Source organism: Brassica napus, unplaced genomic scaffold (genome assembly GCF_020379485.1).
Source record: "Brassica napus cultivar Da-Ae unplaced genomic scaffold, Da-Ae ScsIHWf_1459;HRSCAF=2050, whole genome shotgun sequence".
Taxonomy (NCBI): Eukaryota; Viridiplantae; Streptophyta; class Magnoliopsida; order Brassicales; family Brassicaceae; genus Brassica; species Brassica napus.
Genome location: NW_026014872.1, coordinates 159,448 through 177,669, shown reverse-complemented (window position 1 = coordinate 177,669; position 18,222 = coordinate 159,448). Strand labels below are relative to the sequence as shown.

The window sequence follows — 18,222 nt, the reverse complement described above, 5'->3', positions numbered from 1 at the left end:
TATGATGCTCAAGACATCGTGTAAATCTGCGTTCTAAATTAATCTCCAACCTTACGTTTGTACTAATTCACTACAAAAAAAGATGGTTTAACATCATTTATTTTGTATTTTTGTATTACTTATAAATGATGTAAAAGAATTTTGTATCACTTATATAAATGACTCTGAAAGTGGTGATGCAAATAATTTACATCAATTTATCAATAATTGATGTAAAAATTATGAATATTTGCATCAATTTCTAAGTGATGTCAATATGTATCAATTGTAACAAATGATATTAATTGAAGTCGATTAACACAATTATTTCTGATCTAAAAAAAAAAGTTATTAGCATCAGTTTTATTTTTATTTTTGTCAACAGCATCAGTTTTATTTAGTATCATCTTAATAAGTGATGTCAACAACAAAATCAATACATCAATTATATAATTGATATAACTTTGTAAAATAGTATCATTTTTTGTTAAAGTGATACAACTTACAACAAAAATATGTCATTTTATTGAATTGATGCCAAATAATTTAATAAAACATCACTTTCTTATAAATGATGTTAAATTATATATATTTGTCTCATTTACAAATAAATGATTTAAAATAGAATCATTTAATTTTGTGATATAAATTAAGTGATACAATTCACTTCATTTTTTGTAGTGATTAAAAAGAGATGTTGCTTAGGTGTCACTTAATTAGAATGACAATTTATCTTACGTGGCAGCTTAAGAATTAATTGAAAAAATGTTGGTCCAAATCCAATTACTAGGAAACATTATATTAATCCAAAATATAAGAAGCGTGTATTTTTTAATTAAATAAAAGCTACGGAATTACCTAATATGATTAACATATATATGACAAATAATGACTATGGATAATAAAGATTTGATAACAATTTTTTCATCTTTCTTCATTTTTGTTTAATTTTATATTATTAAAAAAATAAACAATCACATTAACTATATAATAAAAAATTAGATTTTTTCTTATATGTTATATTTCAAATTTCTTAAAATGATTTTAAATTACAAAAATAAGGAAATCTTATATGTTATATTTTAAATTTTTTTAAACAAATTTAAATTACAAAAATGAGGAAACCTTATATGTTATATATTCTTATATGTTAGATTTTTTTATATGTTATATTTTAAATTTTTTAAAACGACTTTAAATTAAAAAATGTAAGTTTTCCTTAAGCATACGACTAAAAGCATATAAATGATATGTATCAATTCGATGGTTGATCTGAAAATCTTTCAAAATCATATGGAAGATAAATGTTAAAATAATTCAACTCTAGAAACAGTACTGTTCACTTTTTTAAGAATGTGTTCGGTGGAAAAAAGTAAAGTTTTTATGTCATAATTTGTTTAATGTCCAATCCAATCAACCCATGATATATTCATTATATTTAGATCAACAATTTTTAATAAAAATTGATCCGGTTCATCAGAAAAATATTATATAATAACAACAAAAAACATTGTATATATATAAATAAAATGATCAAATATATAAAAAAATTATCGATAATATATACAAATAAACTCACCTTGCGCAAAACGCATGTCTTATCCTAGTTTAAAATTATTAAAGATTGTATATATATAGGTCCAGGTACGTTATGGATATAAGTGACATCTTCTTAATGCGCAATTTTTGCATGTATAAAATAAGCATTGCCAAAAGTCCTCCTAATCACTCCTTAATCACATTTGCATTTGATTAACAAACTAAAGAACGATACATGTCTAATTTTCTAAGGAAGAAGTTGCATCTCTCAATCTCATTCTTGTGGAAAGCGAAACTCGCACCATCAAAATTTTAAAACTGAAAAGTTTTTGTATTACCACGACAAAACACTTCGTAAGAAACACCCAAAAATATGTAAGAATGTTTTACTGATTTAGAGTTGGACCTTATGAAATGTTGTGTATGTAATGTACCAAGTGAGAAGGGATCAAATTTAGTTTACGAACCAAATGATGCTTTCATTCCTTTCAATAAATTCTGAGATGGAGAGAAACTCTCTCATCATACCCGCCATATTAAAGAAAGAAATTGAAGCAATACATTCTTGACATCTTAAAATCGACTTATGCCCAATCATAATCTCAACCACTGTCTTAAAACGAACCTAAAAGCTCAACCGCAATGTCATCATTAAACCGACATAAACTACAGAGCAGCTGGTGTCATATTTAAGCCCCATAAATACACATGCAGCCCGTCGCAAGATTGGTTCATGCCCTGCCTTTGGAAGAATCCATAGTAGCTTGGGCTTCCAGCCCTCTAAAATATTATATTAATTTCGGCCGCTATTTTATTAAAGTATCTTTAGTTTAGTGGTATAAATGTTATTTTGAATCTCAACAAACCAAATTCGAGCCAAAGGTTGTTTAATATCGGCTTTTTTTTTATTAACTACCTTTTAGTCTTTAGTAAACCAGGACTGATACTGGATCATTTAAATTTTTGGGTATTAGGCTGTATAACCAAACAAAAACGCATAATTCACAGACTAACCAATTTTCCTAACAGTCCTATACACTATGTTACTTTTCCATATTAATATTGTTTTACCCCTTCTGTAAATCGTGGCTTGCCTCCCTTCACATCTTCCTTTTTTATTCTCTTGGTAACTTCGTCAAAGTTGAAAGGTCTCCAGCACCGAGTGAAGAAACACCATCACGTCCTTCTAATTCTCTCAGATTTTGACTTCTCCTTCATGATTTGTAATCACCTGAGATACTCCGCTTCAGAAATCATACGCTCCTAGCCGGCGATAAAGCTGCAGCGACGCCTATCAATACCTCGTGTCTATCCCACTTCCCACACTCGATTCTACTTGGATCTTTTCAACTACAGTAAGTTTTTTGTTTTTCCGCCCGATTATCTTCATCTGTTGTTATTTTCTTTTCCATTTTGGCTATACTCAGAACTAGGGTACTATAAATGTTAAATAAAACATCGTCGACGGTGAATGTCGGATCTGCTTTATGCGACTAAGTTCCACATTGTATACTCGGTTGTGGTTTTCTAGTTGTTCGTAGCCTTTCTTAAATTTTATTTGTGTTTTTATCTTATATGCATAGTAAAGATGTAGTAATATTGTTTCGATATGGAATAGCATATGCGTTACATACGAATTTCAGTGTCTGGAAATGACATGATCTCCGTTAGGTATATTCCATTTGACTTGAAATATAATAAAATATAGACGTTTATATTCCATTTGACTTGGAACAGAATAAATTCGAACGTTTGATATCACCTTCTTTAGCTTCTGAATTCATACTTGTATTTAATATTTACGTATTTTAATATTTGTATTAGGGTTTATATTTCCGTATAGGGTTTAGTGCTGATTGGAGAAGGGTTAGTTTCTGGAATATTGATTTCGTCATTGCAAGATTGGGTTGACATTGGATTAAGTGTCATATTTATGTGTAGGGTTTTGTGATTAGTTGATAGGGTTTCGTATATATTCCCATGTGTGGTTTAAGATCGTGAGCTATGCATATCGTTACGTCTTACATGGTTTCCATTCCACATTATTGTTATACTCTACAATTTATTTCATATTTACTTTGTTATATGGATCCTAACACCTTTATCTTTCACTTTTGTTTCTCAGGTTACAAATAGAAGATTTAAGCTGCCAAGTAGATTGTTGGAAACTGGATTTGAGCCACCTGGTGACTATATTATCTTTTATATGTAATGATGCAATGTGTATATAAGTGGAATATATCGTGTGTACGTAAAATGAAAAGACCATTCATGTGAAATGGAATATATGATCTTTACTATTTGTCATATTCTATTCTATTTGCAAAACAGAGAATAAAAATATGATTGTACAATGCATAAGCGTAAGTTATGTTTTGTTGTTGTATCATTGATATGAATCTTAGTTTATGCATATTGATCAAAACTAAGAATTTAAAATTCAATTTTTTCATTTCGTTAACCAGATCCACATAAGTGTAAACTTCATACAAATTTCGTTAACCACAACTACATTTGTTGTTCGGGTGTAGGGTTTATATTTGAGTTTAGGGATTAGTAAATAGAGTTTAAGGTTTATAATTCATATTTGGATTATGGTTTAGTGATTAGAGTTTAGGGTTTAGTATTAGAAGGTGAAGGTGTATGGTTGGGATCATCATTAATTTATTCCATGTAATCATAGACATTTCATAATTTCACTAAGATATACTATGTTATTTATTTTGTTCTATTATATTTGGGTTAGAGTTTATATTTGGGTTTAGGGTGTATATTTGGGTAAGAGTTTAGTGATTATAATTTATAGTTTAGTATTTTGAAAGTGAGAGAGTATGGTTGGGGTCAGCATTAACTTCTTCCATGCAATCATAGACATTTCATAATTTAATCAATATGTATTATGTTATTTATTTTGTTCTATTCTATTTGGGTTAGAATTTATATTTGGATTTATGATTTATATTTGGGTAAGGATTTAGTAATTATAATTTAGGGTTTAGTATTTAAGGGCTGAGGTGTGATTTGGACAAAGTTTGGTATCTAGGGTTTAGGGTTGGGATATGTTTAGTTTACGGATTGTAGGTGAAGTTATAATCCTATACTACTTCAGTTATATGGAATAGAACATTCGGTGTATATGTATGTGACTAATAAAGTTGTAACGTGGATAACTCCTTCTTTCTAATGAAATATTTTTAGACATATTTGACCATGTATTTCATAGACTACGTGGACACACAAAACACATTTTTACCGGATAATGGCATAGAGAAAGGGTATAACCGGATGAATTAGGATGTAAATGTTAGTTTCTTCATTATGTCAAAATCATTGTCACTTACCTAATTTGTCTTCTAAATATGGCTAGTTGGCAAATAAACCCTAAATTTTTCTCCTTTGTAAAAATGTGTTGGAGTAGGTGTATATACTTGTAGTTGTATACTCTCATATTTTGAAAACATTTTGTCTTGACATTAAAAAAGACCTCTTTAGACAACTCAACGCCTAGCAAATGTTTACAACCACGAGACTTAAGCAATCCAAAGGCACATGACTGTCTAAGATTCCTCTAAACACTAGCAACAACCAAACTTTCAAGCATTCAAGTCCTAACACAACAACTGTTAAGGCAACATTACGCCAAGACAACCTGGATAATTGTGATACTAAAATAGCTTGACAATTAGCTTAGTCTTAAAACATAGTATCTTTTTGATATGATCCTGATCCAACTAGAAAACAATACGACCATGGTCAAAAGTTCAGATGACGAATGAAGACAAACCAGAAAACAAAACAAGCATGGACAAGTTCGGGTGGTCAAAGGTTCAGAAAAATGAAATCAATGTTCAAGATGATATGAACCTAGAAGACACAAGGGCATCAGAACGTGGAAATGAGCTTGAACAAGAGGAGCGGCTTGAACCAGAGGATGAGCTTGTATCTGAGGATGCTCTTATCCCATCAGTTGGTCCAGTGACTCGAGCAAGAGCTAAGAGGTTTAGCCAAGCAATAGGAAGAATGCTCAAAGAAATAGTGATACAAACTAATCCAGACGGCAAGTATGAAGGTAAAGCTTGTCAAACCACTTTGGTTTTGATTCAACCTTACTGATTGCAATAAATGGGTTTTCCTTATCAAGTTTTGTCATTATCAAGTTTTGTTCCACTGGGTTTTCTTGAAAAGGTTTCACTTCATCATAGCCCATTTGTTGAATCTAGAAGCCCAAGGCATGTCTTCTTCAATCATCAACCACGTCCAAAGGAAGAAAAGATTTAGATAAAATTTTATAAGGTTTCTTTGTTTAAGGGATGGATTATCAATTTTATAATTGGGGATAACAATTGTTCATTGTAACTGAGAAAAGTTATGATCTTAGATTTAAAAATTTACAAGATTGAGTTTCTTCACTTAATTAATCTGTCACTTTGTGTGCAAATTAGTTGTTGTCTGATTGAAATCAATTATTTCTTTGTAAACTTTTACATCTGAATGAATACCTTTGATTCATGAGCGATAATTTGATCTAAAGGTCATTACTTTGTTAATGTTTATGAATGATTATTTTGTTGATGTTTATGAGTTAGCCGTCTACAATGATTGAATTTTTCTTTTGTCAGTTTTGATCTGAAGTTTCTTTGATTTGAATGAGAGAATTCAGAGGCCATCCTTTTCTCTGGTTTACCTTTGTTAGTATGTTGGGATCGAGAGATTCTTGTTGTTCAACCCAAATTGGCAACTTTTTCTCGTAAAAAATTAAACTAGGATCAAAGTCGGTTCATTCTCATAAAAATCTAGTTTGAAAATTGTCTCTATCTTTTCTATTTTCATGATTTTCTTGTTATTATTATACGATTTCCTGCAAACTAGTGTTAGAGTCGTTTCAAAAATAAGGCGCAAATGGGCAAGTTGAATAGAAAGAAAATAGTCAAATCAAATGCAACTGAAATGAATAGTTTGAAATTTGACTAATAGTCTAATACTATTGTGTGTGTTCAAAAAAAAAAAAAAAAGTCTAATACTATTGTGTATTTTACACGATTTACAAGAAAAGACAATGTAAATAGTTTGATGGACTTTTGTTGCTAAAGAGTAAACTCACAGTCTTCTGAAACTCTAATTGTTTTCATCTTCACCGTAGTTGAATGATAATAGAACAGATTTGAATGCTCTATATTTCCCAACATTGTTCAAATGCATGTTCTCTAATCTGTTTCCCACACTCACAAAAAAAAAACAGAGAGTTACTTACTTAATATTGACAGAAGACAACATGTGGAATCAGTGATATGAGTTTTGAAGTAATTTTCTACCTGAAGAAATTCCATATACCAACAAATGATTTCAATACTAGCAACAATGGTAACATCCCTTGTCTATGCAGGAAGGAGAAGTTTAAATTTAGAACCGTCTGAATCAACGCAAATGTCAGCATGACACTCAAAATCTGATACATGTTCTAAACATCGGTTACAATGAAACACGTTTTGATGTAGTGAATATAGTTATGGTCAATGCTGTACGTACTATTCTGGGGATCAAGACAATATTAAGACAATGTTTTGAGGATATAATATTTTACTTAAATTAAAATTATAGAAAATATGGTTTTGTAAATGTCAAAATGATTACATCAAATTATACTTAATATAAAAGTAAGATACATTTTATATTATTTTCATGAGGTTTAAAAACTGTTGTTTTGATACAATAATATATTTAAAATTGAATATTTATGTGATATCAAAGTTTCTTATTACTAATTTAAGTATATAAAATATAACTGTAAAGTTAAATTTATATGGTAAAATCATAAAATATAATTAGGTATGAAAGTACTAAAAAAAAAATCGATGCTGACAAAAAAAATCGATAAAATATATATAAAATGTGCAAAAACAAAGAAGCAAAAAACAACAAAATCAGGACTATAGACGGCATCGTTCTGAGGAGATTTCACTTTGACGAAAAAAGTTCAACTTAAACAACTTTTCATCTTGTTGACCGAAGAAATTATATAACCAATGTGGGTGTGGGTGGCTTAGTTATGCGAACAGCTAACAAATCCCCTCCCCAAAACGAACAAAAATTGGAGGCAATATGAGACAAATAGATGACTCAAGAGAGAAGAAAAAAAATGGTTAGACTTGTTTCAAAAGAAGCCAATGACATCATTTCACTTTTACTGCATCTACTTCATAGACAAGCCACAAATTCTTAGGCACATCTTCCTTCTTCAGTTCTTCCTCTGAGTATCTGTTTATATCACAAGAGAAGCAAAAACAGGTTAGTTTATAGTAAATATTATGCTGAAAATGAATCATCTAAAGACATAATAATCAACTGACATACCCAAGAGATGGTGGAATTATGAGTCTTCTCTTATCACCAGCTCACATCCCTGAGAGAATTATAGAGATTCATCCATTTCTTTTTAACATTTATAAATTCAGTTGAAACAACCTTACTGGTTAAAACATCATACTATACCTTCAACACCCTTACTGAGACCTTTTATGACCTTTTTTCCACCTGCAAACAGAACATTGTGTGTTTAGGATGGTTGAAACAACAATGACAAATATCTAAAATATTTTTTACCTAAGCGAAATCTTAATGGAGCTTCTTCCAAGTTTGATTCAAACACTTTCCCAGTATAGAGTGTGCTGACCTGAAACAGCCAAACAGGACTTGAGACATCATCATCCATATTTTCATATGACTTGGATGTAAAAGGAATACTCACCCTTTTTCCTTGAACAGCTACTTTACCATCTAACTCGCCTTTTTCAATCTCTTCAATTGTCACCTCTTTGAAGAAATCTCTGATTCCGGTAGTTTATTAGTACTAGCTTCTTTCTCCAAGTTCCTATTCATTATGAAAAAAAAAAAAATCTTATCTGACAAATCTATTAAACAAAAGAGAGACAACTCTTTAGCAGAAGCTTGTCTCACTTTTCGATAGCTTGTTTCTTCCCCCCTGTAGTCTCCTCTCTTTAGCAGAAGCTTACCAGACATGACATCTCTGAATAGTTGGTACCATTCTGGCTTATTCCAACTTCGTGACTTGTTAGTTTGAGTTACCCACACCAGCAGCATGCATATCAAGGACACGAAGCACCATGCATCAACCTTTCACTCTTTTGCAGCCTTTCATTCTTCTTGGTAAGGATGAGGTCGAATCTGCATATTTTGACACTGCCATCCTTCGAAGACGAAGTATGGCAGTGTTACTACTTCGACATCAAGTCTTATGAGGCAGCCTTTGAAGAACCACCTAACGATAGCTACCAAGTGTTGTGGAGTCCTAGACTTGGTAGATTGTTGACGCTAAGTATTTTTTCCTCGGCTTGAATTCTAACTCACCCTCTTCTTTTTGTTTTGCAGTTATTCATCCCAATACTATCGCATATCCGGTAGAGTTATTTCTGAACGCTCTTAGGGTTGTTGCTCTTAGTCATCAGAATTGGTCAGGATTTAAATAATTATGTATATTTCAATTTATATATATACATATGTAAAGTAACAATAAAAGGTTTTTTTTACCTCTTTTATTGAACTTTTTTGATCATTTTCTTTTTTGTGGGTTTTTTGGTGAAAAAAACTATTTTACATTTATTTGAGAGACTTGCCCTAATTTTAATTTAGTTCAAAACTAATTTTCAGTTACACATATTTGTTTACATGAATTTTGATGAGACTTAAAGTGAATACATTGCAGGTGGGTTTTATGTTTGAAATTATAGTGAAGTATTGATAAAACTTTCCTTACAAAGTTTAATTCCATTTGAAAATTAATAAATAGCTTTTCGCCTATTCTTAGTTTCCAAAACTAACTTTTCTAAAAAAAATAATTAAAACATTTATTTTAAAGATAATAGTAACTTATAAGGCAACAAACTGCTCAAAAATCCTAACAAAAATAAAAAAATAATGGTAGATAATTCGCATTAGGGAAGTGATTCTAGATACTAATATCGTATAAAACCATTATAATAAAACAAATCGAGTATATGAAAATATTTTGTGGTTGTGGGGGTGGGTCAATCTATTTGGAAAAGGAAAATAAGATGTTTCGGATAGAGATACTTGACAAGTCGGCTCATCCTTGCTTTATATATAAGTACACTCTCAGTGCTTTCTTTGAAACCAAAAGATAAATTATCATCAAGCTACCAAGGTACGTTAAGACTTTCAGTGCATTAATTCTTGCGCACATCCAGTTGTTTTTGGCGTATGCATTAGTTTGATTCTGTTGAAACCGTGTTTCTAGGGTTTTGTTGTCAAGCATCTTCTAACTGATCCAGAAGGATTTAATATGGCTCATCCAAGGGACTTAAAGTTCTCTCCGATTGACCAGAATTTGGTGGGGTATTATCTACGCAACAGAGTGGATACAGGAAAAGATGGTTTCATCACAGATAAACAACGTCATGATTCCGGAAGCATAAACAACGCACTTGTAATCATGGAAGATGAGTGTGTTAGCCAAGATGAAATATTCAATCTAGCTGACCTGGAAGCCGGCATCACTCATCCACAACAACAACATCGTCAGATGATGGTGGATCCTTATGATGATATATCTTTCTCAAGATTGGCAATGCCGAACAACCTGATTTACCATCATGAAGACTCATGGCATCAAGATACCTCTCCATGGAACAACACCAATCCTCGTGGACTCATATTCAATTCTCATGGATGTGAGATCCAAGATCAAACTGTCACCAAGGGAGTCAATCAAGATTCATATTATTAGCCGACATTTTCTTCTGATGCAACACAAGAGCAAATAAAGTAGTCAAACATAGATAGGAAACATGTATAGTTCGTTTGGTTATGGTTATGGTTATTATCTCTGGATTTTTTAATGAGAATTTATCTCATCATTAAAAGTTTGTAAATGATCTTTGTGTTTGATTAAACCGATCCAAACTTTTATTGAAATCAAAAATTTCTGGAGCACTCACCAGCTAATGTAATACCACCGATAGGCGATAACGCCTATGAATACTAAAGAAACTCCACGCATGAGTTTAACATTGGAAAAACTACGTACAGTTCGTTTGGTCTAAAGTTCGTTTGGTTTAATTACGCTTAAGTCACTGCATAGTTCGGTTGCTATATTTGGATTTTAAGTGAGACTTTATCTTTATGTGCTTGATTCTAAAGAAAGCAAGGCCTAAAGAGCTGAAAGATAAAGCTACGAGGCTGATTAATTTATTTGGTTAAATTGTTGAGTTTAATTTCTGATTAACTTTTAAGAAAACTGTTTCTTAAAAAAAAATTATATTCTTTGTCTTTTCAGAATTTCATAGTTTTTGGAAAATTAAGTTGGCTGATATGCAATTTAAAAAATCTATTGAATAACTGTTTGTTCATATATTGTTATTGCATATTCATTGTCTTTTCGATAATTTTTTAAAAAAATCTGATATTGAATTGATAGTTATAGTTTATTTCATATTCGTTTAAAAATGCCAAAAGGCTTTCGCTGAGATACTTACTCGTTTTCATAAAACCAACGATACGAAAACTGGAATCCAGATAAGAGAATATGGATCGATGAACCAAAACCAAAAGATAGGATCCAACCTAAACGTGGCCATGAAAGTAGGGAAATCCAGGAAGAATCAATATTGTTACTTTCCGTAAGGGGTGGATAGACACAAGGATAAGAAGGGGAAACAAGAAAGCAAAACGGAGAAGAGGCAAACCCGAATCCCTGAGAAAACTAACGTATTTAGACTTTAATTTTTTGAAATCAGGCTCAAAATTTCCGTAGGAAAGTGCTAAGAAATAAAGACGCCTTGGTAATTTTAGAGAACTTAGAATCTAGGTATATAGTCTAGCGAACTAAGTGTTAGACGATTTTCCCAATCTCGTTCTATTGTTCTTTAGCTGTTCAGGCAGATCTTGTAAACCGATTTAATCTCTCGCACAACCGAGAAAGGATCTCCATGCATTCAAGCATACCGAGATCGCTTCTCAAAGAAAGGAAAAACTAGAGACAAGAACGTCTTAATATTGACTCGTTCCTAGCAGTTTTCTTAAAAATACTATTCCAAGTCGCTGACATGAAACAACCAAAAATCACTATCCCAACATCGTCTTTAAATCGTCCCATATTATCAATCATCCCAATCCTCAAAAGAAAAAACTTACACAACCCTTCAAAATATCGTTTCATCCATTTTCATTAGTAAAAAAGGAGGGAGTATGTACGTATACTATACTCGTATACTCCAATACTTCAAAAACCAAAAATGCCTCGGCATAAAAAAACGCTTTCGACATAGCAAACTCTCGCAGCAGTAGGCAGAATAATACTTAATCAATGCGATGCCCCCATCAAAATCGTCATAAAAGGCAAACGACAATCTACAATTCGTCTAAATGGAAGCGACGTATCTAAATCGTCTCAAAACATAGTCTCGAGAACTCTACAGCATCTCTTATCTTAATCATGCGCTTAGAAAACATGTAACAACATCGGCTAATAACACGATGATTAGCCAAAGTCTTGAAGACCTTTTTGACTTAATAAACGAGTTTCGTAAGAGAGTCAAAAATTATACGAGGAATCTTCGAAAATCAAAGCATTGCTCCCAGTTTCCGTTGAAGCAAGTGAGTCACAGAAAAGCATCATTTGCGAGAAAGAAAAATCGAGAACACATGTAGCAGCGAGCACAACAAAGGGAACGCTTTCTCCCCGCTCGTTTACTAGATCTACCGCTGGTTGACTGATTTGTTCTGCTCAAGAAACGAAAATGTTGTGAGAATTCCTCTCAAAAACCTACGAAAAAGTTCCACGACTAGATCGTACCAAAATAAACTTCACTAACACTCCATGAGTAACTCCAAGCAACTTTCACCAAAGATCAAAATCAAAGTGGAAACATTCCTCCATAAAACCGGTCACCCATTACTTTCGTATAACTAAAACATTTTATACAAAACAGTCTATGGGAAAACAAGATCAGTATCATGCAAAACGACTTCGTAATATAGAAGCGCGAATGAGTCCTCGCTCGCAAACATCACGAGAAATCTGCGAGAAACACTCTCCACTTACTTCTATGAGAAGCCCTTCTTGTAAAACTTACACGCTTCGTATAGTCAGATCGTCATACGAAGCATCTTTCAAAAAACCCTAAACCCCCCCCCCCTCCCTATTAGAGATAAGCTCTCAGACATCTAACACACGGATAATTGTGCGCTATAAAAGAAATCTAAAATTTCGGTCAGCACTTTCAAACGACTTCAAAATTGTCTTTGGAAATATGCTCGGTCCTGATCGATGCAAGTCACATAAGCCGAGGACTTTTCGCAGACTACAATATTGAGACGAAATTAGGTCGAAACCGCAATGGGTGATTTAAGCGAAAACAGTCATTACAAACCCTAAACTGATAGTAAGCCTAGGTCTTGCACCTAAACCCATCACACTGGTCTTATACATCTCAAGGCATAGTATCAACCGACTGATACGAGATTCCAAAATATGTCCTTTTTGCTTTTATTTGTACATTTATAAGACTCTGCAAACTAAAAGCCTTCGAGTGTTCTCATCTTGCACAAGAACAAGTATAACGATCCACTGAGAGTTAGAAATGAGGTGACAACTCACACTCTCTCTCATCTCCGCGTATAGCTACTCTGTACGTTTAAAAAAGGAGATAATCCACAACTTCATAATTCCAAAACAAACAGCCTACAAGGCTAGTCTCGAGGCCGACAAATATCCAATAAAAATGCCATCGGCAACAACATTCTCGAAATTTGAAGATTTATGATCCGAAAACATAAATATTATCATTATTATTATTATATTATTTAAATAATAATTTATTATATATATAGAGAACAAGGGTATAATAGTCTTTTGCTACTTAATGAAGATGGTATATTTAAAAATGTCCATTTAGTGTTGGTAAAGATGAAAAGTGATACCATGAAAGTGGTAAACATGAAATTTCTCCAAGAAAGATCTTCTATCTTTTTATTAGGAAAGAGATATTTGGTTTTTAATATTCTAAGAAAATTAATTTAACCAAAAATATTTTTAAAAATATGAAGCAAAAGTTTATAAAATTGGAATTTATGTAAAAGAAAATTTCGTTTCTAATCAATTTACTTGTTCAAAAATCTATAAAATTATTGTATTTTAAATATTAAAGAGATGCCATGTTCATATAAAATATCTTTTTGATAACAATGTGATTATAAATGAGTTAATAAAAATAGAAAATAGAAGATACTACTAGATATTGCCTTTTTATAAGAAATTCCTTTTTATAACAATGTGGTTAGAAGAAGAATTTATTAATAAAAAGAAATTATAAAATCTTATTAATGATAATTATAATAATAAACTTACTTCATTAAGGATATCAATGTAATAAACAACTGTAAGAGTTAACATAATTGCGACACATAAGAAAATTTAGTTAAAAAATATTTTTAGCATATGAAGCAAAAGTTTATAATGTAATTTATATAAAATAAAATTTCGTTTCTAACCAAATTACAAATTAAAAAATCTACAAAATTATTGAATTTTAAATATTAAAGATATTACCTTTTATATAAAATTCCTTTTTGATAACAATGTGGTTACAAAAATATTAATAACAATAAAAATAGAAAATAATAATAGATATTGCATTTTTATATGAAATTCCTTTACTTATAACAATGTGGTTAGAAGAAGACTTTTTTGATGAAACGAAATTCTAAAATAAATAATGGTAATTATAAATATAAACTTAATTCATTAAGAGTATCAATGTAATAAACCACTGTGAGCGTGAACGTGAGTGCACCACATAAGAAAGTGACTTCTCAAACAATAAACTTAATTGATTAAGGGTATCAATATAATAAACCATCGTGAATGTTAACGTAAGGGCGCCACATAAGAAAGTGACTTCTCAAATAATATTATAGAGATATAACATATATTTTATAAAAAAATTGATTATATTTAGAAAAAAAATGAAAACCTATTATTCAACAATTAGACAATTTAAATAGAAATTTTATATATTTACAGATTTAAAGTACCTATAAAGATGATACCAATTATTTTTTTTCATATATTTAAATAATTATGTATATTTCAATTTCAATATATATATATATATATATGTAAAGTGACAATAAAAGATTTTTTTTACCTCTTTTATTGAACTTCTTTTGATCATTTTCTTCTTTGTGGGTTCTTTTGGTAAAAAAAATTATTTTACATTGATTTGAGAGAATTGACCTAATTTTAATTTAGTTCACAACTAATTTTCAGTTACACATATTTGTTTACATGAATTTTGATGAGACTTAAAGTGAATACATTGCAGGTGGGTTTTATGTTTGAAATTATAGTGAAGTATTGATAAAACTTTCCTTACAAAGTTTAATTCCATTTGAAAATTAATAAATAGCTTTTCGCCTATTCTTAGTTTCCAAAACTAACTTTTCTAAAAAAAATAATTAAAACCTTTATTTTAAAGATAATAGTAACTTATAAGGCAACAAACTGCTCAAAAATCCTAACAAAAATAAAAAAATAATGGTAGCTAATTCGCATTAGGGAAGTGATTCTAGATACTAATATCGTATAAAACCATTATAATAAAACAAATCGAGTATATGAAAATATTTTGTGGTTGTGGGGGTGGGTCAATCTATTTGGAAAAGGAAAATAAGATGTTTCGGATAGAGATACTTGACAAGTCGGCTCATCCTTGCTTTATATATAAGTACACTCTCAGTGCTTTCTTTGAAACCAAAAGATAAATTATCATCAAGCTACCAAGGTACGTTAAGACTTTCAGTGCATTAATTCTTGCGCACATCCAGTTGTTTTTGGCGTATGCATTAGTTTGATTCTGTTGAAACCGTGTTTCTAGGGTTTTGTTGTCAAGCATCTTCTAACTGATCCAGAAGGATTTAATATGGCTCATCCAAGGGACTTAAAGTTCTCTCCGATTGACCAGAATTTGGTGGGGTATTATCTACGCAACAGAGTGGATACAGGAAAAGATGGTTTCATCACAGATATCAAACTTTATGAAGACGAGCCGTGGCTTCTTCCGCACGTCAAGAATGATCAATTCAAAGAGAACATGTGGTTTTACTTTGTTCTAAGGACACGTAATTTGGGGAGCAGGCCCAAACGCACGGTTCCCGGTAGAGGAAGCAGTAACGGCGGAACTTGGACGACAAGTGGCGTAAAGAAGGCGATCACTGACCGTAACAACCCCAAGGTTGTGATCGGATACAAAACAGAACTCGCGTACCACAAGAAAGTCAAGGGAAAGCTTAAAGGAGACACCACTGGTTGGTGTATGACGGAGTATTGGCTTGCAAGTGAGAACGATGCTCAGTTCCAAGAAGTAGTCTTGTGTCATCTCCGTGACAATAACAAGATGGTCGTTGACCAGCCACCAGAGAGCAAAAACGGAGACAATGACATCGCCACAGAGCAGCCTCAACAAGGGAACAGCGATGACAACAACAATAGACTCCTTGACTTCACTCATCAACAGCGGCCACTGATTCCTCCTTTTGAAGGACAGGGATTGAGACTTCAAACCATTATGGGATATTCTGATAAGGCCACTCAAGAACAACAACATCCACCGATTTATCCTCCTCCTCAACGTCAAGATTCCGGAAGCATAAACAACGCACTTGTAATCATGGAAGATGAGTGTGTTAGCCAAGATGAAATATTCAATCTAGCTGACCTGGAAGCCGGCATCACTCATCCACAACAACAACATCGTCAGATGATGGTGGATCCTTATGATGATATATCTTTCTCAAGATTGGCAATGCCGAACAACCTGATTTACCATCATGAAGACTCATGGCATCAAGATACCTCTCCATGGAACAACACCAATCCTCGTGGACTCATATTCAATTCTCATGGATATGAGATCCAAGATCAAACTGTCACCAAGGGACACAATCAAGATTCATATTATTAGCCGACATTTTCTTCTGATGCAACACAAGAGCAAATAAAGTAGTCAAACATAGGAAACATGTATAGTTCGTTTGGTTATGGTTATGGTTATTATCTCTAGATTTTTTAATGAGATTTATCTCATCATTAAAAGTTTGTAAGTGATCTTTGTGTTTGATTAAACCGATCCAAACACCCTTTTATTGAAATAAAATTTTTTAAAGATTTTCCCATCACTAAATCTATTTTCTTTTAAGATTTTGCCTTAGGTCTCATCTAACATAAGTACGCTACTGGTCAAATGCAACTGAAATGAATAGTTTGAAATTTGACTAATAGTCTAATACTATTGTGTATTTTACACGATTTACAAGAAAAGACAATGTAAATAGTTTGATGGACTTTTGTTGCTAAAGAGTAAACTCACAGTCTTCTGAGCTGAAACTCTAATTGTTTTCATCTTCACCGTAGTTGAATGATAATAGAACAGATTTGAATGCTCTATATTTCCCAACATTGTTCAAATGCATGTTCTCTAATCTGTTTCCCACACTCACAAAAAAAACAGAGAGTTACTTACTTAATATTGACAGAAGACAACATGTGGAATCAGTGATATGAGTTTTGAAGTAATTTTCTACCTGAAGAAATTCCATATACCAACAAATGATTTCAATACTAGCAACAATGGTAACATCCCTTGTCTATGCAGGAAGGAGAAGTTTAAATTTAGAACCGTTTGAATCAACGCAAATGTCAGCATGACACTCAAAATCTGATACATGTTCTAAACATCGGTTACAATGAAACACGTTTTGATGTAGTGAATATAGTTATGGTCAATGCCGTACGTACTATTCTGGGGATCAAGACAATATTAAGACAATGTTTTGAGGATATAATATTTTACTTAAATTAAAATTATAGAAAATATGGTTTTGTAAATGTCAAAATGATTACATCAAATTATACTTAATATAAAAGTAAGATACATTTTATATTATTTTCATGAGGTTTAAAAACTGTTGTTTTGATACAATAATATATTTAAAATTGAATATTTATGTGATATCAAAGTTTCTTATTACTAATTTAAGTATATAAAATATAACTGTAAAGTTAAATTTATATGGTAAAATCATAAAATATAATTAGGTATGAAAGTACTAAAAAAAAATCGATGCTGACAAAAAAAATCGATAAAATATATATAAAATGTGCAAAAACAAAGAAGCAAAAAACAACAAAATCAGGACTATAGACGGCATCGTTCTGAGGAGATTTCACTTTGACGAAAAAAGTTCAACTTAAACAACTTTTCATCTTGTTGACCGAAGAAATTATATAACCAATGTGGGTGTGGGTGGCTTAGTTATGCGAACAGCTAACAAATCCCCTCCCCAAAACGAACAAAAATTGGAGGCAATATGAGACAAATAGATGACTCAAGAGAGAAGAAAAAAAATGGTTAAACTTGTTTCAAAAGAAGCCAATGACATCATTTCACTTTTACTGCATCTACTTCATAGACAAGCCACAAATTCTTAGGCACATCTTCCTTCTTCAGTTCTTCCTCTGAGTATCTGTTTATATCACAAGAGAAGCAAAAACAGGTTAGTTTATAGTAAATATTATGCTGAAAATGAATCATCTAAAGACATAATAATCAACTGACATACCCAAGAGATGGTGGAATTATGAGTCTTCTCTTATCACCAGCTCACATCCCT

General features: G+C 31.7%; 1 protein-coding gene across 1 annotated transcript; it reads left to right on the top strand.

Annotated features, from left to right (window-relative positions):
* The first annotated feature begins 14,351 nt into the window (after positions 1-14,351).
* On the top strand, positions 14,352-16,716 carry LOC106356698 (NAC domain-containing protein 40-like). Its single transcript, XM_048772179.1, has one exon. The coding sequence runs from the start codon at positions 15,474-15,476 to the stop codon at positions 16,512-16,514; it is 1,041 nt and encodes a 346-aa protein (XP_048628136.1). The 5' UTR covers positions 14,352-15,473; the 3' UTR covers positions 16,515-16,716.
* The last annotated feature ends 1,506 nt before the right edge of the window (positions 16,717-18,222 follow it).

What these genes read in the sequence shown, in the direction of transcription:
- LOC106356698 (XM_048772179.1), top strand. Translation starts at nt 15,474, where the DNA reads ATGGCTCATCCAAGGGACTTAAAGTTCTCTCCGATTGACCAGAATTTG.